The sequence below is a fragment of the Stylophora pistillata genome, chromosome 4 (genome assembly GCF_964205215.1).
Source record: "Stylophora pistillata chromosome 4, jaStyPist1.2, whole genome shotgun sequence".
Lineage (NCBI taxonomy): Eukaryota > Metazoa > Cnidaria > Anthozoa > Scleractinia > Pocilloporidae > Stylophora > Stylophora pistillata.
The window spans coordinates 31,857,002-31,883,931 of NC_142522.1; the positions used below are offsets into that span (position 1 = coordinate 31,857,002).

The 26,930-nt window shown below is 37.4% G+C and overlaps 2 protein-coding genes across 6 annotated transcripts; one reads left to right on the plus strand and one right to left on the minus strand.

Moving 5' to 3' along the window:
* LOC111338199 (uncharacterized) lies at positions 1 to 22,867 on the plus strand. 4 transcript variants are annotated; one of them, XR_015999978.1, is made up of 12 exons: positions 2 to 921; positions 1,776 to 1,829; positions 3,163 to 3,423; positions 4,060 to 4,548; positions 11,786 to 12,085; positions 12,801 to 13,121; positions 13,858 to 14,169; positions 15,020 to 16,253; positions 19,642 to 19,687; positions 20,184 to 20,302; positions 21,756 to 21,807; positions 22,622 to 22,867. XR_015999978.1 is itself a non-coding variant. In XM_088756849.1 (8 exons), the coding sequence occupies exons 1-8, from the start codon at positions 123 to 125 to the stop codon at positions 15,091 to 15,093; spliced, it is 2,610 nt and encodes an 869-aa protein (XP_088612975.1). In that variant the 5' UTR covers positions 2 to 122; the 3' UTR covers positions 15,094 to 17,483. The 4 variants fall into 4 exon arrangements, 2 of the variants coding, with proteins under 2 accessions (XP_088612976.1, XP_088612975.1); XR_015999979.1 differs by lacking the exon at positions 21,756 to 21,807; XM_088756849.1 differs by lacking the exons at positions 19,642 to 19,687; positions 20,184 to 20,302; positions 21,756 to 21,807; positions 22,622 to 22,867 and having other exon boundaries at positions 15,020 to 17,483.
* Positions 18,160 to 26,692, minus strand: LOC111338203 (uncharacterized). 2 transcript variants are annotated; one of them, XM_022944639.2, is made up of 6 exons: positions 25,781 to 26,691; positions 25,434 to 25,487; positions 23,136 to 23,897; positions 22,567 to 22,866; positions 20,744 to 21,067; positions 18,160 to 19,919 (listed from the first exon to the last, which is right to left on the minus strand). In XM_022944639.2, exons 1-6 carry the CDS (start codon positions 26,595 to 26,597, stop codon positions 19,588 to 19,590), a joined length of 2,589 nt encoding a protein of 862 aa, XP_022800374.2. In that variant the 5' UTR covers positions 26,598 to 26,691; the 3' UTR covers positions 18,160 to 19,587. The 2 variants fall into 2 exon arrangements, with proteins under 2 accessions (XP_022800374.2, XP_088612977.1); XM_088756851.1 differs by having other exon boundaries at positions 19,749 to 19,919; positions 20,802 to 21,067; positions 25,781 to 26,692.
* Positions 26,693 to 26,930: the final 238 nt, after the last annotated feature.

Genomic DNA, 26,930 nt, shown 5'->3' on the forward strand with positions numbered 1-26,930 from the left:
AAAATAGGTGAGAGATTCCCGGAAGTTTCCGACTCCAGCCACAAAAAAAGATCAAGAAGTTGACAGTGCGTTCGCTCGAAGCAGGTTCTCGATCTTCCCGCAAGGGTTGTAGGTTGATCCAGATGGCTTCTCCGGTCGATAGTAGCACGACTTCTGCTGAATTGGCCATCTGTCGTCTGGTTGAAGAAACAAGCGGGTATAAAACGCCCAAATGTCTTGGCCCTGCTTGCCTTGTATTTTTGAAAAGCACGGAAACTAAAGTTATCCGAGGAAAAAACTTGACCACCAAGTCTACTGGTGAGAATTACTTCGTGGCTGTTAGCAGGCAAATACTAACGAAGGAACATCTCAAAGCGTTTGAAAAGAGAGAAAAAGAGAAGTCTTTTTTCGAACCCTCGGTGAAGATCGTGGCCGAATTCCCAGATGCGAACGACAAAAGTAAAATTGAACGCAAAACTCTGAGTAAGTTGTGTCGCTCATTTGAGAACGATGTGTTCGAGATGGAAGGAGCTATTTACATGGCTGTGCAACCAGGTCGATTTGGAAAAAGTAGAGCTTTGGAAGTCGTCGATCTGGAGGACGATACTACATCCTCACTGTTAAGTTCTGACCAGCTTTATTGCTCTGTTCTTTGCGGTGAAAGATCAACAACTCCAGGAAAAGATGCCAAGACTGCAGGTTTGGCAACAAAGTTGTACAACATCCTGCGGTTGGACGGCGACGATTCAGACGAGAAGAGAGCTCAGGGATATTTCTTGCGAAGTAAGGAGGAAGAGCGGCTTCTATCAGAGGATGAATTTGCGGCTGAGGAGAAACCTCTAGGATCGATCATTCTTAGCAAAGAAAAGAAGTTTGCTGGCTTTCTGAACTTCATCGACAAACGGCCTTCACCCCTTATTTTCGGCTCTGCGTCGGAGTCAGGTAAATCATTAAAACTGATTTGTTTTAAACCGCTCGTGCACCCCTAACTTACACTTAGCTTACACACAAACGTGATTTATTTACATAACATGATAACTTTGTAGTTAATCAAACAAATAATAATCCGCTAATAATTGTTTGGGTGAAGGATTTCTAGGTTCTTTCCTCTTTCGTTGCCCTGCCATACGATTGCAGTTTGTAAAAAGCTATTTCACTCCCAGTTTTCATATTTCATTGATTTTCATTAAACATTACAGTCAAACTACAGACATTTTAAAATATGTTTTTCTTGGAATTATTTTGCTTCATACTGTTACATCGTTAATATTTCCAGGATTGTGAGTACAAGGCGACTACTTTGCTGTTTTGGTTGTTAGAAGAAGCCTTAACTTCTGGCTATTTTGATTTGAAAAATTTTTAGTATGAAAATTAACCTTGATACGCGTCTGCCACAACTTCAAATTATGAAAAATTTAGAAATAAAAAGATTTTTTTTTTGGACTTTGTTGGATGTGAGATTGCATTGTCATATAGTCAACTAGGTACTTATTGCCAGTGCTGTTGGCTAGTGAAATTTCATAATTCCAACCATATGGCAGATATCAAATACTAACATATTTGCAGTCTCAGCTTTTAGAGAGCAGAATTCCTTATCTTGTCAACCCAAGTCTGTTCTCTTATGCTTTTTACCTTCACGGAACCAAAAGTTTTTTTCTTTTGGCCACTGCATATTTAATGTTTGCATTTAATGAGCTTCAAAATGGCACTTGTTTAATTTACAGCAGATTGCATGATACTCGATCAACAACCTACCAAAAGTGATTCTTAAGTATTTTTTGTTTGTTAAATTGTAGGCTCTTTCAATAATGGCCATCATCCATTGCATGGAACAGCTGGTAGAGACAGAGGTACCGCTAAAGTGAAAAATAGGATTTTATATGTGGCGATGATTCTGTTCATATTGATATATTTTTCTGTGAATTAATTTTTATCTGTTTTCACACATTCTTCTTTCTAAGACAATTGAAACAATAACATTCACCCACATTCATTGTACTTTTTGAGTGGACTGAAAACAATGACCTAAAAAGTAATATGTACAGACACTTTCATTTATATTTTGGGAGTGTTCAAGTGTGACTACAAGCAAACATAAGTATGCTACCCATGCAAGAGTTTTTTTTTTTTTGGATGGATGGGTAGGACAATGAGTAAAAAAGGTAAAAAGAGCATTAACCTCAACAAATTCCGATGAGAAGAAAAAAATCCTTCCAATTTATCGGAATAAAGTGAGAAGGGGGTCAATCCTAGTCAGTAGGCAGAGTCTGAAAAGTTTTAAGTAAAAATAAACAGCATTGGTACCACACTTAGTGTAGTCTACTTTGCGGCAGCCATTGTTTGGTCTCATCAAGCAACACATTCTAGCTCTCTCCCATTACATGACAAGACCAAGCAGTGGTTGCCAAGGAGCTGGCTTGATAGTGGGCCCTCATTATTAGGATTTGGTCACAAATATTTCCTCCTGATTAATTGCAGGAAATTACATTAAGCCTTTAGCAGCACAAGCTAGTAAAAGGTCCGAAAGGGGCATATAGCGCTGACAATATTAAACCTCTCCCTGACTTGTCTTAAACCTTCCCTTGGGCAGAGAAATACACGTCCTACAGTGCTAGTGATAAGGGCTGGCCTTTTTGCAAGAAAAAATTATGCTTATTGCAGTTCCTTTGTTAGAAACAAAATCAAAATTATGCTGTTATAGCTAGTTGAGCCAAAAATATTCTTTTTGCCTTGGGAAGCAAACTGAAACTGTATTTTATCACCATTTTTGTAACCAAATAGTTTTTGCGTTCTCTGTTCTTTAAACAAATAAGTAAAATATATTGAACAAAGAGAATATTGCAACACTTTGTGGTACCCTTATTTCATGATATGATTGGCATGACAGGCAATACTCTGATCAGTGCAAACATTTACCCAAATGAATGATCTGGTTGTTGCAATCTGATCAGGGCAAGTAACATACCACTCGATTGATACTCAATTGCCCGTTACAGTATTGACAGTTTGCAACATGCATAAAACAATCCTTAAAACAGTGGTGATTGTCATGTACTTTAATATCAATAACAGTCAAGGCCAAAACAGTTACTGAGTTAAAAAACAGTTACTGTATCTGCATTGAGTAATGGTCATTGGAAGTTTTGTGCATGATTGTTAATGAAGCTTACCTTCTGATTATAGAGGAGCATAATAAATTTGAAAGGGAGGACATGGTTGGTGCCTCAGGAGGGGTTTTTCCACCTCTTTATCCGTGCATAAAGGAAGAAGTAAGAGCAAAGGAAGGTCACATACCTGCTAACACACCTTCCACAGGAGGTCAGCATGAGGCAGATTCAGATCAAAGAGGTGTAAACAGAGGTGAAGAGGATTCAGAATTCCTAAGTGGACCTGATCCATCTCCATCTGGAAGGGAAAAGGAGTGTTCGGGGGGAAGTGGTCAAGGTATATGAAACTCATACCTATATAGGCTTTTTAGTGGGGCTAAGGTACATTCCAGTTCTCAATAAAATATTGATAGAGAATTAAGGTAACTGATATGGAAAATTGATGACATCACAAAATGATGCACCAGTGAAAGTTTAATCAAACACACATCAGAGATAATTGGAACCCATTGTACATTGCCAAAAAAAAAATTTAAGGAAAATAATTGGATCATGCAAACATGAGTGAAGTAGTTTTAAACTAATATGTTAATTCCTATTCACTGATTGCAAAATGCAGTCCACAAAGTATTGAACAACAGATATTCAGTTAAGGCAGTTAACCTCAAATTCCTGCAATATATCAGACACGCTCGGTATCTAAGATGGATGCGTACATACATAAATGTTTGCATAATTGTTGAGCTTTTACAGGGAAGTTTGCTTAAAGATGGAGAATGATTTTGCTAGATTGCAGACCCAAAACTTATCAGATTAATTGTTAAGCATAATTTTTTTGAAAATGATCAGCTGTAAAATAGCAACCATTACTTTATTGCTTTAATTTTAAACAAATACTAGTGAGAGTAAGACATAGTTTCACAAAGCTAGTTGAATATGTTGACTGAATTACTAAGTATTAATATGGTTCCAGGTGGCATTGAAGAACAATCAAATTCTCCCATTGAAAACTCCTATAGATCTGTTGATTCCCACAAAAGTGTAGATCTGAAAGGAGTATTGGAGGTGGTTCCTGACTTACCTGCAGTAAATGGCAAAGAGAAAATGCAGGGAGGTGAAGGAGTGATGCAAGCTCAAAGAAAATCCCAGGAGATCAAGGCAGACCAGGTACCTCCTGAATCCCAGACGTTTTTAGCACCTTCAGGACTAATCCATACACCCGAGAGAACCCACTCAGAAAATGTTATTATCTGTAACAGTGAGAGGCAAGGGGTTTCTGCAGCAGGCTTGGAAACTCTTGGCAATGGCATTCACCAGCAAGACAGCCCAAGAAATCAGTTCCCTCAACAAAGATGCGCAACTTTTCCAGTGTTTGATCAAGGGCAGCTTAAAAAACTTCCAGTGAAACGCACAACCTCAGCAGGGCCTGTCATGATCAGAGCTGACAAGAAATTTCAGTTAGGTGCTCAGAAACTAATTTTTTGTTTGGGAATTTTTAGAATTATATGACCTTAATAAGCAGTCCAGGGAGTTGCTAGCATATTAGGAATATTAATAACATAGTCTTGGGAAAATCTGTGGTAATTTGTCTTAAATTAGTGTTGGGGAGTTAAATATTATCAAGCTTTCAAACTCATTATGTTTTAAAGAATTGTTGACACAGGAACTGAATGCTTATTGGCATGTCTATTTGGGTGGCGAGGGCTAAGGGATGAGGGGTACAATTTGCAATGTATGTGTAACAAACTCACATTGCTTGATGCAGTGAGAACTTCAACTTTATTGACTGTGTTGAGACGTGTCAAGATCGTACAAAGAATTTGCCTGGAGCAGCTGGTTCACCACAGCCACTTATTAAACTAAACGTATGTGCAAAAGCATTAGACTGAAGTAACAAAAAAGCTCTTGCAACCAAAAAAGGTTACATAACTTGGATACAAAACATTCTCTGTTTCTCAACATTGCGCTGATGCTAATACAACTGCTATAGAGACAAGCATTCTTCTTTTTGATTCTCTTGAGTTGTGACTGGAATCCTAATGGTCATATTGGTCCTCAAACTGTAACAGTTACTGCACAAAACTGGATTAACTTGCAGGATTATTCATTTACCATACTGGATTTGAAAACACCAGGCTTAGGCTGGTTTTAATTGTCATTGATACAAGAGGTATAAGCAAGCTTAAGGTCAATATTAGGGTACTCAAGCTTATAATTGCCTAGATAATGCAATTACTAATTTCGCTATTTTCTAGACCAACATTGTTATTTTTATGATGTGAATCATCAAATTTCAACAAAACTGTAGCTGTAAACAAAATTCTCGATTAATTTCTAGTGATTATTGAATTTACCATAATAGCCTGTACTGCACTATTGGATGAGAACCTGTGAAAAACCTGTGAAAAACCTTTGAATTTTTCTGTGAAAAAACCTGTGAAATACCATTTTTCACGTGTTTTTTCAAAGGTTTTTCACAGGTTTTTCACAGGGTGTGAAATTTTGAAAACCTGTGAACAGGGCACTTTTCACATGGTCAAAAACCTGTGAAAAAAATATGTGAAAAAAAGTGTGAAATAAAACCTGTGAAAAAACCTGTGAAAAAGAATATTGTTCTGGAGCTTTTTCACATGTTTTTTCACAGGGTCTAATATCTCAAAACCTGTGAACAAGGCACTTTTCACATGGTCACAACCTGTGAAATAACCTGTGAAATAAAACCTGTGAAGAAGAATCTTGTTCAGGAGCTTATTTACAGGCTCTAAAATTTCAAAACCAGTGTGAACATATATATGGCACTTTTCACAATCCTTTAACTGATTACATTGTGTTTGTTAATTCATTGGCAAAGTTTGACAAGCAATGACCTGTCATTGATAAGTAACATTCCTTCTCTTAACAACTGAGACATGCATGGGTCTCATGATGTTGGTGTTCTGGTTTACTTTTAGGTAAACAACCTTTGTCAAAAACTGGCAAGACTATGACATCTCACGGTAAACATAATGAAGTAACCTGGAGTACTACCAGATATACTCCAGATAAAAGCCCTGATACAAAGCCTTGCTTGTCTTTGAACTACTTCACTAGCTTGCTCTCATCGAGAGAGTGCACTCAAGCCACTGCAGTGCCACCACATGCACAATATTGTCATAATATATTGAATCCTTTGAAGTAAATCTTCATGACATGTTAATTTACAATAATTTGACCAAAACATCAAGCATCATTTAATGTTAAAATTTAATAGTAATGACATCAAAAAAGACCAAGTTGGACACATTTTGCCAAACATCATGATGGATGTAAATGAAATTGGTTTAGTTTACAGAAAATACTGTCAGTTACATTTGCAATTGCTCTAAAAGCTACCTCTGTATGTACTCCCTCTATAGCTCAAAACACACCACTTATAACAAATAGTTCTTTTATAAGCTACCTGGTGACATAATGATAAAGCCATTATATATATTTGAAGGAAACATTCCAAAAATTAAATTACTTTTTTCAAACTTAAGTCAAAATCTAAATTTAAATCTAAATATGTCAATATTTTGCCTAACAGCTACATTTGGTATTTGGCCTGGTTTACAAATGGATTTAGTTTTACACCAACATGAAAGTAAAAATGCATTAACACACATAATTTAATTTTTTTTTTCTGCAGCTTCTTGGCAGTTCCAAATTCTATATCTTCGAATCTTAGGAGTTAATTGCTATATGTGGCATTTTAAACTTATAAATCAACAGTTTTTTTTGCTTCGCGAATCCGCTTGCTCGTGACTGTTACAGGTTTAAAGATGTCTGCAGGTGTAAAGGATTCCACAGGCACATTCACATACCCTCTGTGCCCAATGCATGGTGTGATAGCTGGATTAGTACTGTTTTGTGTATGTGCAGAACTCGTGCCCACTAGTATGGGTGGTGATGATGGGGCAGGAGTGTGTGAACGTATGGGTGATGATGATGACAATGGGGCAGAAGGAGTGTGTGAAAGTATGGGTGATGACAATGGGGCAGAAGGAGTGAGTGAATGCATGGGTGGTGAAGAGAGGGCAGAAGGAGTTTGTGAAAGTATGGGTGGTGATGAGGAGGCCTCCTTCAGCATAAACTAACATATATGCATTTGAGATAAACATGCTGTTAGCTTTATATAGCAAATGTTATTGGTAGTGTCACACTAGCAAGTGCCTTTTGTGGTTATATTGTCCCGATTGTCAAATTTAAATTTGAATGATCAAATTAAAATATGTCCCAGGGAACATTGCACAACAGATTGTTACTACAGGTTTATTTTAATTATTTTATTGTAGTATTTTAGTGATGTACTGTATTATTGTAAATCAATTCTTCTTTAATTTTCGTTTGCATTAAATTTTTTCCTTTAGGTTGTACGTCAAAATTCCTAGTAAAAAAAAATTTGGAACCTGCCTCAATCACAGTAAGAATATAAATTGAAGGGCAAAGTAGCCCCCCCCCCCCCCCCCCACCTCCAAAAAAAACAAAACAAAACAAAAACCAAAAAGAACAAAAAACAAATTAGTGGTAGGTTTACTTTTCAATTACGCAAACAAATTAAATATGGCGGGTAAAATGCCAATCTGTCTGTTCCCTTGTGTTGTTCGTGTGAAACTTTCTTACTTTACAAAATTCTGACCTTAAAATATTTTTGAGCAGCCGTGAGGACTTTCCCAGTGGGCGCCAACAACTCTTCGGCAGTATAGCTCTTTACTGATGGTGCCGGTTTTTCTTCTAAACAAAGCCGAAAAATTTATGGACTCCATAGTACGGTGCACTAGCTACCTCTTGCACGACTAAATCGGCGTGAATAAGAAGAAAGCGCGAGCTGAATTTTGGCGCCACCATTTTCCCGCCTAAAATGGTGCAATAGATGCGAGCCAATGGCAGTGAAGAAGTATGATGACATCATATTCAAGCGAACAAAACAAGATGGCGGCTGTTTCGTGCCCTTGTCGGCTTTGCAAAGGAAAGCTGGTCTCCGGCAGAAAGGTGCGAAATTCGCACATGAAAATTTGTTGTAATTTTCCTGAAGAAACAGGAGAAGAACGAGTTGAAGGAGATACGCTGTCAGATCCTGAGGAATCTGACGAAACACAAGGAGAGCCTGCAGTGCCGGATCCAAAAAGTGATCGTGAGGAGCTCGAGCTCGAGCAAGAATCTGTCGAAGAAGACTTGCAGTAACTGCTAGTAAGAGAGACTTTTCAATTTAGGATCGTTCCTTCTGTTAGCGAAAAGATCGATGCCCACATTTCAATGAGTTATATGCAATTATTTATTGTTATCGGAGATTGAAAAGGATTTAGATTGTGTTAATTAAGTTCTGCATGAGGAAAGATTTAGCAAAAGCACGAAACGTCGTAATAACCTCTAAACATGCATCTTAGTAAAGAAAGTATTTTTTCCAATAAGCTTATTTTGTCCTCCTTTAAATGAGATACAACACAACTAAATACTGTAAATATCTGTCGAGAAAAAAAATAAAAGGAAAAAGATTGTCATTATTTGTCATTTTTTCGCCGGCGAGAAAAGGTTTAATTAACACTAATTTTCTAATTGCTAATACAAGTAATGCAGTCTTAACTAACATTAAAACATTATAGTTGTGTTTTAATGTTAACATAGAGCACACTTTGATCTTTCATTTTAGCTTGGTGTTAATGATGACAGTGACTACGATGTAGAAAGTGATGATGCTTTAGAAAGTGATTGTAGTTTGGAGGGTACAGATGAGTTTAGTAATGTTTGCAAAACTTTGAAAAGTGACAGACTTTGATCCATCTGTGTATGAACATACATCTGCTTAAACCCCACTGTATCCTAGAAGTTCGATTACACTTATACAAGCTGTTGCTTCTCAGTTTTTGTGGTTTTCTTCAAATCCTGGTATTAGTAAAGAGAGCCTCTCTTATCAATTTTGTGTGCAGAAGTGTCTCCTACCACTGGGTAACCTGTTACCGAGTAACTACGATGAGGCATACTCAGTTATTAAACCCTTTCTTGTAAAAAGCCTTTGCTCGTGATTGTGTTTTGTTTAGGGACACTGACAATTACAAGTATAGCACTCTGGTGAAATGCCCCAAGTGTGGCTCAGATCGTTTTTTAAGTAGAAATATAGCGAAGAAGCATTCTGTTTATTTGCCACTTGGGCCACGTTTCGCTCGCCTCTATGGGACAGCATCACTAGCACAAGTGTTCCAGTCATTTACTGCAAATGAGAAAGATCAAACCCAGCCTGATATCATGGATGATATTCAACAATCTCCTGTATGGAACACCTTCAGAAGTAGTGCCAGGGAAAGAACAATCTTTTTGCAGTCATCAACAGATGGCATGAACCCATTCAGCAAGAATAAAACTTCCTACTCCATGTGGCCCATTACTCTGGCTATGCTAAATTTGCCCCGACAGATTAGGTACCTGTTTGGGAGGCTGTTACTTGTTGGCATAATTCCAGGTGAATATACGTCCATTAAATTTATCAGCAAAATGGTTAAAGCTCTCCAGTTGTAATCCCTTATGAACCTGGTTGCATTTTAATTTTCTTGTATTTCTGCTCATTGTTTGAACAGTGTAGAAGTAATAATTATTTTAGTTTTTTTAAATGTTGTATTTCTGCAGGGTTGTAATGCATGCTTCCCTTTGTCACTGTTGCTTTCTTTATGATGGAACCAATTACAAGAAGCCTGCATTTTGATATATGGTTTGGCAGACTGCATGTGTTTCGCTGCAAAGGAAAAATTTTATTGTCACTTTTTGGCAACCACATTTTTCCATATATATGGTGACAAAGAAAAAATTCCAGTAGCCAGTTGGCACCTGCCTAAAAAAGTTAATTTTGGACCCTGTTGAGACAACCAAGGAAGACATGGAAGATGCAAGTGGAGAAGAAGAGCAAGAGCATTAGTTTAGAGAAAAAGGACACCCTGAATCGGGTGGAATGGAGAAGGGGAGTTTAAAAGATTGCTGCTAAAATGGGGTAAATTTGGCCACCCCCATTTACGGGGCGGGGAGATAAACACAGATAAAAAATGGATTTATGATGATGAGCGAGCGTGATGTCTAATAAATAAAATGGTTCTTTTCAGAGCCACCCGGCTCTTTTCAGAACCACCATATCTATAAGAGTCAACATTTTTTGTCTTATTTTGATATTTTTATCATAATCATAATCATAGGGAAAAAATCATGGGAAAACTTGTGTTTAACAGGATTTAAAAATTCTTTGGATTTTCATTTAATTTTACCGTGTATACCCTATTAAAGCCCATTATGAGCAAAGTAAGATTTAATGATAACCACAGAAATTATTGCACGCTCATTGCCTAATTTTGATTGTCCGTAAGCAGACAGCTGACAAGTGAACTTATAACTTATGTGACGAGCAAGAACAGACAATTTGACAATTTGTTGTCATAAAAAACAAAATTGTCAGTTTTCAATGTGTTCTGTTATTGACATTATTGTCAAAATAGTCTGCAGATCCACAAGGCAAGTGGATCCCCAGCTTCTTTGACAATGTTATATATGATGAAATTCATGAACGATAACAAGACAGACACATGAAAACCAATTTCAATTTGTCAAAAAACAACGTATCAAAACAAAAAAATTTTTTCAAGATTGGCCCTGCCAATTGGGCCTGCGGATTTCAATGCATATCATTTGGCAATATCCGCACAAATGAGACGACTGGTCTGGTTAATCAAAGAATTGCAAGATTTAACCAAATCCTGCAATTTCTTAGGTTGGTCTGAAAAGCCAAATCTACAATTTGGCAACTCACATGTTTTTTCACAGGTTTTTGAAGCATATTTTCAGTGAAATTTCTTCAGAGGTTATTTCACAGGTTTTAAAAGCAAAATTTCTTCAAATTTTGCTCACATGTTTTTTCACATGTTTTTTCACAGTTCTTAAAATTCACAGGTTTTTTCATAGGTTCTAAATTTTGTGATTTTTCACCAAAATTTAGCCCTTGCAAAATTCACAGGTTTTTTCACAGGGTGTTTCAGTGTCAGATAATATTTCACACGTTGTTCACAGGTTTTTCACAGGTTCTCATCCAATAGTGCTGTAGGTTTGTGAAAAATTTTCGGCTGGTGGTTGTCTCAAAAAAAAATGCTCATAGTTTATACTCAGGAAACTTATGATGGGTGCATCTCGTTATGTAATACATTCGGTGGGTGAAGAGAGGATTATCATATAACAGTGACATAAGTTAACCCTGATGCAAGCTCCCTGCATTGCTAGCAATATGTCGCTTAACACAAAAGGTTGAAATTACTTTTATTTTTTACCAGAGCATTAAAGTAATGGCTCCATAAAGTTCAGGTTCACCTTTCATTAAGCACAATCATTATGATAACTTGTTGCACCCCATAAACAAACATTTTGAAGTATCAAACTTGTGTTGTCTAGCATCACAATTAAGACCAACAATTCCACACATGCAATTAAAAAAATGCACCCTAATCAACCCTCAATCCTCACCCCTTACCCCCACCCCCTTACATCCTACCCCACCCCCTACCCATTTCCTCTTACCCCATCCCCTACCCTTCACCCTTGGAATAGACATGCTAATGCATTAAGTCTTACAAATAAATGGATAAATATCACACGTGCTGTTACTTAATTTTCATAAGAAGTATGACTTTTCTTTCTTTGTGTTTTCAATTTAGATCAACCATTCGCAGATACCATACTAGGTTGTCTAGACCTGTTAGAGGCTCTGGGCAGGTGCCTAGATAAAGAATATAGATATGGGCATTGCAAATGTTGGAAACATCTCAGTGAGCATTTTGGTATTTCTGAAGCAGTGTATCGGAGCTTCAAATTTCAAAAAGAAAATAGTCCAACAGAATTAATGTTTGAATATTTACAGTCAAGTCTGCCAGATATTACAGTGGAAAGTCTTAAAGATGCACTAAACCAGATTGAGAGGAATGATGTCATCAATGTACTCATTAAATATGAGATTTGTGAGTATATGAAGGATATTAATTTTCCTATTAATCACTTTAATTACTTAATTACCACACAGGTATCAACACTTATTGAGAACAAGAGTGCTGACCTCAATAAACATACACTAGAGTATGACTGAAAATAATAATGCAACCAAATTTATTCTTCAAGATATGAAAATCTATGTTTAACTTAGGTTTTTGAAGAAGAAATCATCTTACAACAGATACTGTTTAAATCACATGGTGTATATAAGGGTCAACCCCTTAACTCCCAGAAGTGATTATAATTAACAGGTAGCTTCTCCCTATAATATCCTGGATCATGCATGTGCACCTAAGGCATCTGTTGGTTGAGTCAAATATCAACTTATTTCCTCCAGCCCTTAATGAATGGGACCTTTGGTGGTTAATCATCGATTCTTAACCTTTCATGCATGCTGGCATCATGCATGCATTCATCTAAGTATGTCCAACTGTTTATTTCAGCTTTTGTTTTTTTTTCACATCATTGCTTTTATTTATTTCAAATCACAGTAGTTTGGCTAGCTGTATCTTTGCTCTATCAACATATAGGCATAGGCAATAGAGACTCTTAATTCCTTTGTGCCCCTTACAGGAAAGGGAAAGGGGTTGGGAGACTGCTGCCATTCCAGCAAAACAGTGCTTAACAATACACATAATACTCTCAGCACCCCACCAATTAACTTCAACCCTGCTGTTTCCTCAGGCAATCCACCTGTGAATGATAGAACTTTGGTAAGCAGTCTCTTTAACTGTGGCAGTAACTCAGACATCATTGGAGAAATAGCTCTTCTTTTAGATGTGGAGAAACGTGGATTAAAAAATTGGTCAGACTTAGCCCCCATTCTGGGTTTAACTCGGGCCATATTCCTAAGCTTTGAGGATTCAAGCAGTGAGAATCCAACGGAGCAGCTGTTTGAAATTTTGGAAAAGCAAATCCCTCAACTGACAGTCAAGGAACTGATCGGGCATCTGGAGGCTATTGGGCGGCAAGATGTCATCCGTGCCATCAAGAGCAGTACAGAGGGTTAGTCCAATCTTGATTTTGATACTTTAATTACTAAACTGGTATGCATGACTTACATGCATATGTAACGGTAAGAAAAAACAAATCTAAAATACTCAACAAGCTGCATGCCACTGTTTCAGCTATTCTAACTTATCAGTCACTCTCCCTTATTGGCTATTCATTTTTAAAGGGAGGATTAAGTAAAGGGAAAGGAGTACATGTTTTTAATCATTCTCTCAGTGCTTATTTCTCATACTCGTCTGACCTCACAGACATTTTCATATGGGTATCATCATTTTGGACTGCATGAATATTTGTCTAAGAAGGGCCTATGTTCCCAGGAGAGTGAAAAAAAGAAATGGAAAGAAACACTTAGTTCCTAACACATTTGATATTTTTAAAGCTAGCTGGCATATCTGAGTTGTAAGTAAGCCTCTCTCTTCTAATAAATAAAAATTTTTTTGTCAAGGTGACCCCATCAGATGGCCAGTCAGACCTTAAAATGTACTTTAAAGGCAATACTTGTCAACAGTAGCAGCATGGGGTTGTAGTCAAGTAAAATCATGAATTTATTGGGTTCAATTCTACTTACCGGGGTAGCTTATACACAGTCTTAAAATTATGATGTACATGTGATTAATTTTCTAAATTAATGATGCTTGCAGAGGTTTCAAGACCTCTTGAATGTGCTGAATGACAATAGTGTTACTCCCGTTCGCATAATTTTTGTTATATAATATTTTTTAATTTGTAGTCACAGAGAGTTCTATGATAAAAGAATTGAATGAAGACATAAATGTCATGGATGAAATCTGTGATATGTTGAATACCAAGAAACGTGCCAAGAAAGTCAAGGGATTAAGACACCTGGGTAACAAATTGAATATCAAAAAGGAGATTCTGGATGACATTTTACCAGCCCAAGAAGAAAGGGAAGGCCCCACAGAGGCTCTTCTTCAGCATCTCAGAGGAGCAAAACCATGGTTGAAACTGGCAGACTTGGTTTGGGCTTTACACAAAATTAACCGACCTGATGCCCTTAATGTGTTGGATCCCTATTTACCAGGTAAAGACTTTAGGGTGTCTACACTATTTAAACTCTTCAGAAATAATTTTAAGGTAAAATAGTGCACACTTTTCCACAAACAACATCCAAACTGTCAAAATCCAAGGATTTCTTAGGATGCAAGACAAATGCAGGCCAAAAATAATATAACTCACATCAACTGAACTGCTTTGAATTGGCAGGAGATTTTATGTGTGGATGACATGTAGAAAATTAAGATGAAGTGATGTATTAAAGTTTAACACAGCTACTGTGGCTACCTTATTAGACTGATTGAGACAATCAGAGACTGGCCCTTGTAGAAATGCATTACACATTTGTTAAGTTTACTTCAAGTGATTAAATCCAAAATATTAGTTTGTACTTTAAGAAGAATATATAATTTACCTCTACCCATTTTGTTTCTCTTTGCATGTTCTTTCAATTGAGAAATATATTGTCAAGTATCTACCCCACAGCTGACTGTGTAGTCTGATCATTTGGGCAAGATCGAGCAGTCTTTTGAAATTTGGCCAGTGACATGGATGTGAGGAGAGATTCTAAAGTCAACTTTCATTCAAGCTTTTAAAACATCAGTCACTTAATTATCTCATGCATATACATATGCATTATTGACCCAGCATGAGGTCAACATGGTTGAATATTGGTCAAGTTTTTTTTTCATTTTCATACAAGGTCCATGAAAAATGCAAAAACAAAACTTGGCCAATATATATATCCTGCCACCTTGATCTCACACTTGGTCAATAACACATACTTAAAGCAATTTTAGTTTTCACTCATGACTTTCTTGGTTTGATGTTTATGTATTTACCTATTAACACATTAATTTCCATTTTTCCCCTTTCAGATAATTGTATTCCCGATCTCTTGGCCATATGTGACTGTGAAAGATGTCAACAGAAAATTCAAGAGAGTCTCTGAGGAGACAGTTTCCTCACTGGTTTATGAGTGAATTACTACATGAAAATGGATTTGTGGTTGTCACTTTTAACAATTATGTAAGCATCAGTTGACTATGTATGGTTATTGAGTAAAACCAATTAGACTGAGATCAAAGTTTCAAAACTGTTACAAGCCCTTATATCAAAACATGTATTACTTACAAATAGAAATAGTATATTTAATACCATATTTATTCGCCTATAAGCCGAGCGATTTTTCCAACAAATTAAACTGAGAACAGGTAAATTCTCGCCAAGGTAGGGGGTTCGGCTTATAGCCGAGTATTTTCGCCAAAAAATATTTACGGGTGCTTAACAAGATTCGAAATTCAATGTTTATTCGACTATAAGCCGAGCGATTATCAACAAACACAAATTTCTCGAATCGCATAGGAGTTTCATCCATATTGAACAGCCTGGAGAGCGAATGGCCATACCGCTGCCGAAGTGCGATCACGAACCGATGGAACTGGATGATCTTTTCTTCCAGATCTTGTGGGAGTCGCTGTGCCAGGTTGTCTTAGTGCGAAGGCTGATAGAATGGCGCTTTTTCCATCTCTGGTACCAACCCAGTGAGGCTTTGAAGTCTGGATCACTGCTCAACTCCTTCGCTTTTAGCCGTAGAATTAATCTGCTCACAGCAATTCCTGTAAAAGATAAAGGAGATCAATTGTTTGACTTGTTTTAACAACATGAAAAACTGGCCAATCAGAAGCGGTCATTCCCACGGTTTGTGTAGACATTGCAACACGATCTGACAGATATCAGCTGATCGAAGCTTTTCATTGTTTTAAAGAAGCGAAAGACTTACCTTGACTCCCCTGCTCTGAAAACCAGTCCAGTAGTGTTTGATCCAATTCAGGATACTTTGGCGAAAAGCAGCCCATCGTCTTTCGCTTTGCTGACGTTTTAAGCTGACCATTAAACAGGTTCGCTTGATCTTTTCGCCAGCGACGCACCATCGATTCACTGATTCCGCAATCTCTAGCGATCTCGGAGTTGTTTTCGACGGCCTCTGCTTCAGCAACGACTTTTAGTTTGAACGCTAAGTTGTATGAAGAACGACGAACTTTCGGCATGATGATCGATTACGATAACTTTGAAAGAGAGCTATTGTTTGAGACAGGATTCTGAACTCAGGTGAATGTTTTGTTATGTCACGCATGGTTCTATTTATTTACACATTAAATTCAACTTATCTGTGATTTGTTGTTACTTTCAATTAAACGACCAACTGAGTAAATAACCTACTTTTTGGTTGCATGTTTCCCGAGAGGGAAGCTCCTTTTGTTTTCGGTTTATGTTAATTCATCTCAGTTAACGACACGCGTGGAGTACTTTGCAATTATTAGGTCTCGGCTTATAGCCGAATGTTTTGTGTTTATTTTTTATTTCAATGCAACAGCTGCTGACATGAAGAAGTTTAGGGTCTCGGCTTATAGCCGAGATCGGCTTATAGGCGAGTAAATACGGTATATCATTTTAGTCAGTATAATTCAAAACTTGGGATTCGTTTGAGTTGGCTTGTGCAAAGAAAAGCATATTCCATTGAACCAAAAAGCCTAATTTGCATGGTGGACTGATTTTATAATTGCTTGCCTTCAGGCAAATACTGGAAGTAAAATTTTTTAGCTACACTAGCCAATTACATTAGAGAAAGAACCAGTATTCATAGCTGTAAATAATAGTTGTACAAATAAGTTTAAAATATACCAGGTGGTTGTTCCCATGTAAAAGACCTTTACTCTGTTGACAAAAATGAGAAAGAAAAATGAAATGGAGCTGTCAACAAATTATTTTTATAAATTATGGTGAAAAACGATGTGTAAGGCCAGACAGCTGGTTGACATGATCAGCCTGTGTGGAAATAACCATCCTTCCAGCTGCAGCCCCAGACACTTCTAGCTCCGAAAGATTTTCCGAGACATGATTCTTAACAGTAAAAATTTCAAATGCAAGAGGAATGGCAGAGCAAGTTAAATGTTTCAATGAATTGCCAGTTTCTTGACTTAAGCTGACTTGAAGAGATTAAGTAAATGTTTTAATTGAAGAATCTTTATGGTGGCCAGGGCTCGACACTAACTTTTCAAAGTACTTAGCCAAGTGGCTAGTGACATCTTAGATGTTTTAAGATGTTACGACAATTTCAGTCTGATTACTAGCCAAACTGGCTAGTGGAAATTGAAAACCATTAGCCAAAACTGAATTTCTACTAGTCTGTGGCTAGTGGGCTACTGTTAGTGTCAAGCCCTGGTGGCTGTTCAGTACCCTTAGTACTTATTATGCATGTAATCACATCTTAAGTAGGTTAAATAAGTATTTCATATCTTGTACAATTAGAGGTTATTTGATAAAAAACTTAGTGACTTAGTTTGGTTCTGTGGTACACAAAAAACTTATGTGGCTTGTCGCGTTCCCGATGCCGCAGACACGTGGTGTTGTGCACCGGAGTTCGCCAGTATAACCACAGTGTTGAACTTTAGACAAGCAGCAGCATCAAACTCTTTATTCACTTAAGCTGGCAGTCTTTGTACAGCACAGGCGGTAAAAACTATAGAACGGATACATGAAGGTTCGATATAAGGAAAACCGATAGACTACGAAACTAGAAATGATAAAAATGAGGAATATTACAAGCGTAACTTACATCGGATCTTGACTCCGGGGTAGAGAACTCCTAAACTTCGTTCGACTCCGAAATGCTTTCGCTACAGTGACTCCTCGCAACTGAGCTACTTGCTAATAGAAGGCGAATTTAGTTCTTACACTTTGACGTACGGGAAATAGAAATGAACAGTGCTTTATGTAGCTAGCCTCGAGCGGATATTCGCTAGTCACGGAACAGAAATCAAACAAAGCGCGCTAACAAATTAAATAGAAAGTCATTGAAAGTTTCTTAGTGTCTTTGTGCTAAAAGTGGAAGAGTTACATAAGTAAAAAAGACTAGAGTTCGTATCCGTAAACGTGACATGGCTCTTTGGTCATGATGCAGGAACCTCAAGCCAAAATGTTTCTATCCACCCCCTCGACTCAGTCACAACAAGTACACATTACTAATTCTTTAATTTGTATAAAAAAACTAAGCTACATTAAATTCGGAGAAAAATTAACAATTAACTTACATATTTCATTATCTCTTATCCACATTGCAATTGCATGGACATTTCAAAATTGGCTTTCTGAATTAATGTTTCCGTTAACCTGTTCATGGAACAGAAATCATGATCATATATGATACCTGCTTATTAGTGTTGACTACAATTTCAGAATGTTAATATATAAAGCTCAGATCACAATAATTACCTTGTGTTGACTGCAATGTTAGAATGTTACATTAAATCTCAGATCACAATAATTACCTTTAAGGGTCTTAGTTTGAAATGTTATATTTAAAACTACTTAGTACACACTAAAGCTTTTATTATTTAGTCTGAGAAAACACATTTTTTGCTTTGCAAAGTTTCATGTAAGAGTGCATCCCTTTAATTTTACTTTTAGAAAATAAAATTGACTGGTGGTGGAAAATGAAGCAAGATCGATGCATATTAAATTAAGTTATGCTAAAAGCCAAATATTTATTGCATTAATTACTTGCCAGCCTGAGGAGTTTGATTGGGCTCGTCAAGAATTGATGAAATACCCTACAAACTCAAAGGACAAATTCCTTTGTGACACTAGTACTTAAGATGTTGTCACTGTATGAGGTTTCCCTAACATGCAATTGCATGTCGGGGATGCACTGTGAATTTGACTGAAGAAGGAAGAGAGGAATAAAATGGCCTGTAGGTTGGATCATTATGGTTGTACATTATTTAGAATGGTATTTTACTTGTGACTTGACTCAAACTTTTGTGGATCTGTGAAAAACTCTTTTGAAAATAAAATCAGTCTTAAAGTTTGGAATTATAATTGTTCCCTTTTGGACACCATCCTTAACACCTCAAAACTTGCCATTTTAGAGAGTCTAAACCATATATTACTCAACAGTGGAAGATTACTACTAAGATTGTCCTCTTGCAGTTTAAAACACTGCTTACAAATTGTAGATCCTCCACGTTTTCTTCTGGAGCCCTCATCCTTAGAATAAGGGAGCAGGAGAAACCATGCATACATTACACCAGCATGGCTCTGTTTGCATGATGGCTAAGAATGGTAAAATATGCTTGTTTTTGTCTACTCAGAGCATCTGTCCAACGATGATTGGTTTATAGCTTAGAATAAAAGAGCAGGAGAAACCAGGCACTGCACCAGCATGGCTCTATTTGCATGATAGCTAAGAATGGTAAAATATGCTGGATCTTGTCTACTCGGGGCAAATGTTCACCGATGATTGGTTTATATTGTTGGCAAACATGTTGACAGAGTTTTCGTTGACATATCAGCCAATACTAAATTGACATGTTGGTTGCCATGTTATAGTCAAGTTGGTGGACAGTTAGTCGCCAGAATGGGTTAACACTTGGGTTAATGGAATTTAGTTTTCACAGAGTGCAATATTTCCAAAAACTTTCTCAATATCTCTCCGTAGGTCATTCCTGTTCATATCTCTGAAAGTACGGCAGAGTTGACGCAATGTAAGTTCAGTCCTGTTCACAAACAGCCATTCAAACAGCTGTTTAGTGGGACTATTGAGCTCCCTCTGGTCAAAAACTCTGTACACATCACGAGAAATGTTGAAAGTCTGTGCAAGGTCCTTCCAGTTTTGAAGTGCTGGGTTTTTCTTGTTTAGGCAAACATAAAATTTGTCCATACATTCTGAATCTAGATTGATCACATTTTTCAATAGCTTTCCATTATCACTGTCCCCTGTTAAAAAGAAAAAAATTACCTTAAGTTCACTGACCATAAAAGTATAATTTATCACAGAAAACTGTTAGAATAATTTAGTATTACCAGCTACTATTGGTTTTATTTAGTCTGCATGTGGCACATTAAAATAGCTGGTTTATTGTTTTCATTATTACAATGCAAATTGCCAGTATAAGATAAGAACAATGTTGAGGGGGTATTGGTGATGAAACCAGACCCATTACCTTCCCTCAATATCACCTTGTTTATCAATCCTTTCAGATTTACCATATTGTGACAAACATATCACCATGAGGCAATTTAAGAAAAGAGAAGTGACACATAAGGGGGTCAAGTTAAAAGGGATACTTGCCCCCTTAATTCTGTGGCCATGGAGACAGGTATGGCATATGCTTAGTCTCTTTCAATAGACATAAATATTAAACTGTTATCATTCAGTCCATAGAGAGTTCTTCATGTTGAGAATTTAGTATGAGTTGCTGGAAGGGGTGTCCACGAAATTTTACTTTTACAAGTTAGAATTACCAGTAGCTGATACCAAATTGTTGTGAATTCTATGCCAATTACTCACTTCAGCTGAGCTGAATCATAGTCTAATGCCCTTGTGTTCACATTTACATGTTAATCTAAATCCTTATTCTACTGAGAAACCATTATACTTAAAACAAACAATCATATAACTACGTACTGTGGGTACACTTAAACTAAATGGCTTCCAAGAATTTAGTAAAAAGTGACCCATGAATATTTGAAAATCTTCTCTTGGTAATGACAATTACCTGCAGCCATATATACGAAAGTTACGATGAAAATAAACTTACCCTCAAGGAAAGGTTCTAAAATTTTTACGACATCTTTTCGTTTGAACTTTTGCCTTACTTTTTCAAAGAAAGTTCTCATAGTAAGATCTTCTTCCTTTACAAGGAGGTACTCCATCAAGCTCTTTGTTGGATTATATGGGGCACAAAATTCAATCACCTCCAGCTTTTCACGCGAAATTTTAAATTTCTGGCCTAAATGCTTCCAATGCCTTTTAATTCCTGATAATGTCTTATCATCCAGCTGAGTGATGATGCCCTCGAGCAAATCATGGTTAGAAGCAGAATCCTTGAAGTCTCTGAGTGATTCTGTAGAACTTTCAGCATCTGCATCATAAAAAGAAGTATAGAAGTATAGAATGTAATTCTTTAAAAAAAAAATTTTTCAGACACAGATTGAGTGTTTTTGATCAACTAGGTTAAAGGTTCACAGTTAATTCACACCAAATAGCACAATTGAATGAAAAACTGACAATACTACGAGGCTGAAATAATTTAAGATCCCACAAATTAAAAGTAAATTAAGTCACAAATGAAGATTAAAGTTTCAGCTGGTGAACCTAAAACATAGGCATGCAGTCTTCAATTTTTAAGAAATTGCAAAAATCCTGAAATTAATTAAGTCCCACTGAAATTTATATAAGTAACAAAGGCAGGTTCATTTGTTGAACTCTTTGTTCTGATTGGCAATTTTTCACAACAGACAAATTCCAGTAGTTCAAAGCTCCTTCAGTCTTGGGAGTTTTAAAAATTAAATGCCCAGTGCAAGTAGCATGCACCTTCCCCATAATTTCTTACAAAATAATTATTTGCCTGGGTATAGTGTTAAATTTAACTACTACATGTTTGTCATCCTTAGCAGTACAAAAACAAATTCTCCAAGAAACTGGACACAATAATTGCCAAACCAAGAAGCACCCCAGGAAAAGAAACTAATGTCAATTCCCCAGTAACTGTAGATGATTTATAATTATCTTTGTATTCAACAAGTCACACTAGCTTTATCCATCTACAGTTTGATGTTCAGAAATTAAGGTATACATAGCCTAGCTGCTCTAGGTTTTTAGGTAAGGATATTAAATTTTGTGTGCCTAAGTTTTTTGATATAAGATCAGAGTCTATAAGTTCACAGTTTTTAAGAAATTGCAAAAATTCTGAAATTTAAGTCCCCTAAAATAGGTAAAAAATTAAAATGGTACACACAAGCATGATGACCACTGTAAATCAAGCAAAAAGTAATAGTCTTCCACAACAGTAGGTTTAAGATACATGACAAATTTTTGTGGAACAATATATTATTACCATATTTCTCCAATAAATGGTTCCTCAGAATGAGCACCTCCATCAAACAAGCAACACAATTGGGACAGAGGGCTTAATAAGCACAGTGCCAGAACAAGCGCTGCAGTCACTGTGCAGGGCTTTTTCAAAGAATTCCCTCACAAGACACCACTAGTGATGCAACTGAACAGAACCAGATGAGACTAATGCTGACAATGTTGACAATCAATGGCACACCTCTGTTAGCATAGCTAGCAAACATGCCATTGATTTGAATGGGAACATACAAGCAGCCCTAAAATACATTCTGCCCATGAGTAAGCATCTCACTTGACGTATGAAAAAATTACATGTGCCCTAGCTAGGTCTCGTTTGAGAAAACGTGGCATATACAGTAGGGCATACATAGACAGGTAGTAACTGCATTAAATTTTGGATTCAGCTTATTGACTAGGTCAGAAATGATAATCAGATATTGAAACAGATCCAATTACATTAATTAGATTCTATACCCTATAATAGATGCAGAAAATAATTGGACATACCACAATGGACCTTTGTAATCATCCTCACAATATCATTTCTTCCTATACTCTTCAGGGCAGCAATCAAGTCTTTCACAGTAACAACTTCCTTATTCTCACGCACTGCCAAGACCTCCAAAAGCATTTCAGTGTGGCTGTAATTTGTGCTCAATTTACACTTGAGACGAACCAACTTGGGTGCCTCCATTGCACATGCCAGATGTTCCCAATAAGCAATACAAAGATTTGCTCTGTTATCAAGGCTACGCACTAACTTGTCATAAAGGTCTTTGTATTGGGGGAGGACTAGTATCTCTGAAACTAATGAAGTACAGTAACATGACTGTTAAATTTCTACTGAATTTGAAATTTGATGAAAAAGAAAAGTCTGAAAAAAAAGGCACAGCAAACCAAAAAGATGATTATAATTATAAGGTACCTCTTTCTAAACAGTAAGACTTGATTGACTACCCAAATTTTTTTCTTCTTGTTATAGAGGTGGCACCTTTTCTAAAGGATAGTGAGGTTTTGTAAAGCAATTTTTTTCAAATCACCTTTATTATGTTTGAATACAATCACTTACTACATACCAAGAAAATTTTCATGTCCATTGCCAGCTTCCACTTGTGTAGGTGTTCTAACCTGAGTGAGGTCTCCAATATCTGTGTTCTCTTCTTCCATAATTTGAGGTGCAACCGCTACTCTGGGACCAGTAGCAGTAACACCCGCAGAAGTAGTGGCAACAGTGTCAGTGGTAATGGTAGTGGAGGCACTGGCACCTGTGATGGCAGTAGTGCCAACAGCAGTGACAGTCATGACAGCAGCAAGATCAGATGCAGCAGTCACAGTTAAAGTGGTAGGAGCAGTGACTGTTGTACTACTAGTAGCAACAGCAGAGACAGGAGTGGGGGTGGGTGCTGCAGTCACTGTGGCAGTAATAGCAGCAGCAGACACAGATGCAAGGGCTGGTGCTGCAGTCCCCATCATGGTGGAAGGGACAGTGATAGGCATACTGCCAGCAGTAACAGACACCGGAGTGGAGCTAGGTGCAGTCGTGACAATAGCATTAGCAGACACAGAAGAAAGGGCTGGTACAGCAGCTACTATGGCAGTGGTTGGGACAGTAGTAGGTGTACTACAAGGAGCAGCAGCAGGGACAGGTGCAGGAGTCACAGTGACAGTGATATCAACAGCAGAGTCAAGAGCAAGGGCAGGTGCAACAGTCACAGAGGTAGTGGTTGTGGTGGTGACTGTAGCGGTGCTGGTACCAGGAGTAGGTGGAGAAGCAGGAGCAGTAGTGACAATATTATTGCTGAAAGGTGCCTCATGACTAAGATGCGCTGCCTCAAATGCTGAAAAAGATGCCATAAAAATTACCTGTAAAAGGGTGTTTATGTTAACACCCCCACCAAGCTGGGAGACTTTATAGTAGAAGGATGATTAAAAGCTTTTTCCTGCTTTCCAGTCTTTTCTAAGAATTTCACATAGAAAAAGGAAATGCTATACACATCTATAGTCTGCCAATTTAATTCTTGATGAGCTGTAGTCAATGTTTTGTAAGGCTGGTGGCTCACAAAATCTTTAAATTCTCAGAACTTTGCTCGCAGAAAAGACCAACTACACTGGTTATTTACAAGATGTCTAACCCAAACCGCGGTTTAACACAGGCAATGGGGCCTCAAGCATTCTCTGTAGGAGGGTTCATTTCATTACCGTAAAAACCCGCGGATAAGCCGCACTTTTTTTTTCCAAAAATCATCGCTAGAAATTGGGGTGCGGCTCAATTCTGTGGGAATATTTGAAAGAAGTGTCGAGAATGTTGACGCATCCGATCTAATACCTGGTTACTAAGCTTCGAATGTTCCGCTAACGTTCTTGTTGTAATGCAAAAATCTAAGGAAAACTGTGTTGAATTAAGAAATTCCTGTCAACAATTACCAGAAAAAGATCAATCTTATGTCAAAGTTGGTAGAAACAATGCCCATTATATTAAAGTGCTAAAATTGTGAGTAAGACTTTGAAGCATTTTCCGTTACAATGTTAATGGTGAGTTTACGTTCAATGAACAGTGGATGAAGGAGACTCCTCAAGACATGACTTTGGATTTCTTTGGATTTCTTTCAGAAGACATTTTTCCCAAAATTTGAGTTGCTAAATTCAAGGTGCGGCTGGTCTGCAGGTGCGGCTTATCCGCGGGTTTTACGGTAGATAAATGTCTTTCCACCATTAGCTTTCAACCCTCTTGACACCCTTCACAAATATATATATGTTGAGATAAAAGATTCTGGCGAAATTAAAATTTTTATAAATTACAGGCCAAAATTTCCCTAGAGGCTGAGGGGAACTGTAAGTTTCATCTTTGTGATAATTGCTTCTGACATTTCTTTTCTAGATCAAGAGGTGGACACCAAAACTCATCCCTAGCTCATTCCATCTTTAAATGCTTTTACCTCCAAAAACTCATAAATAATTATAATATTATTTCAATTGTGGTTTGATAAGTGGTGTGAAGGTGGTCAGATCTCCAACCTCCAACCATCACGAAAAAAACTCAAGAAGTGGACACCAAAGCTCATCCCTAGCTCATTCCGTCTTTAAATTCTTTTACCTCCAAAAACTCATAAATAATTATAATATTATTTCAATCATGGTTTGATAAGGGGTGTGAAGGTGTTCATATCTCCAACCATCATGAAAAAAACTGGACTGTGTCAGTGAGTTTTGCAGTATCTTTGATTTATTCTGTCCACCTTAATCTCTATATCCAAAAGTCACTGCAGCAGTATTTGAAGACTCGTTAAATCAATAGGCCGGTATCATTCACTCAGACACCTTCAAAACATTTAATTTTAAATTCAGATGAATTCATGAAATATAAACCTACTTACCTCCGTCTCCTGAGGAAGTTCCATTTAATATTTGGGGAGCATCTTGGCTAGTATCTACAATATAACATAAATAACACAGATTATAATAACTTTGTGACATTGATGATAAAATTATACCATAATCTTCTAACAAAATAATTTCCTAAACTCAAATAAAGTGATGTTGCCAAAGACCCAAACAAGAAAGCGTTGTATGACTTGACATAAATGAAAGGTAATCGATCTGCATGTACATTAGATTTATTTCAGACAATGTGATTGATCGAGAGTATACGCACCGCACATGGTAGGTAATTAGGCTGAGGATGCGAAGTACGTATCAATGATTTCATACTGCCGGAACATACCTGTATAAGGGGGAGGGAAGAAGACAGGACTTAGAGATCTTGAACTGTCGTTGGTAAAATCAAGGCATCCAACCGCAATATACTTGTCAACTTGGTTTTCTTGACGCCTCAAGATCACACCGCCATACGGCTTACGGTTTATGTTGCGAGTGAGTTCGTTGTAGGTCGTGAAATTCTCGTTGTCTTCACTGATTTGGAAATATATCCTGTCCGAGTTTTGTTCAACTTTCCGCTGAATCCTCAGGTCTATCACATCGAAAGATTTATCCTTGTCTTCCACGAAAACACACAACAAATCGTTCGAATTCCTTTCATTCACGTTACCATTGGTAACCTCAAATGGTCGATAAGTGAAAAGGCTCTCCTTGTTCTCAAGATATTTACCGGAAGGCGTTATGCGAATGAAAACCACGTTACAAGTGCGAGGAACGTACTCCACATCTGCGATTCCTTGTAGTGGAACTGTTTTCAACTTTTTATTTAACTTTTGAAACTCCAAATAATAATATTCCAGGGATTCGCCGACATCGATGACTCCGATGGTCGTTATGAGGCAATAGGGGTAGCTAAGGTTGCAACTACGGGCTGGGTCAGGGATGATCAGATTCTTAACAAGGAAGCCACATCCTCGAGTCACAGCCCGCCTCTGACTGGTTTCTTTTCTTCTAATCCGACATACTCCCAACGACCATTGCTCTTCTTTTCTCCGATTATTGCGCGTATCCAAGTAGCAAGTGTGCCTTAGAGCAGTCATGATTGTCACTTCGGATCTGCTGATCGGCTTCCGCCCATAGCCGGAGTACTGACCACAATGCATTTCGTGTACGATCCTTCACAAGGAGGATGCGTTACCGTTATAGCACAGGCTTACCACCTTAAATATATATCTGTGGTTTCGGGTTTCTATGGTAATCGGTACCTGTGGCATTTAGAGCCGTTACGAATGTAGATCAAATATGTTGCCTCTAGAATCTGTCCCTAGAATTCAGTCTTCAAAAAGATCAGCTCCGAATAAAGATTAATAGTTCATTACTGGTTTGGAAGTGTTTTTTCTGACAGGAAGCCTCAAAATCGCTTGTTTGGGGCTTTCAAAGTTCGGCGGTTAATTCGGCTAGCTCTCAATAGTGAAGAAATGCGAGCCGAATTAACC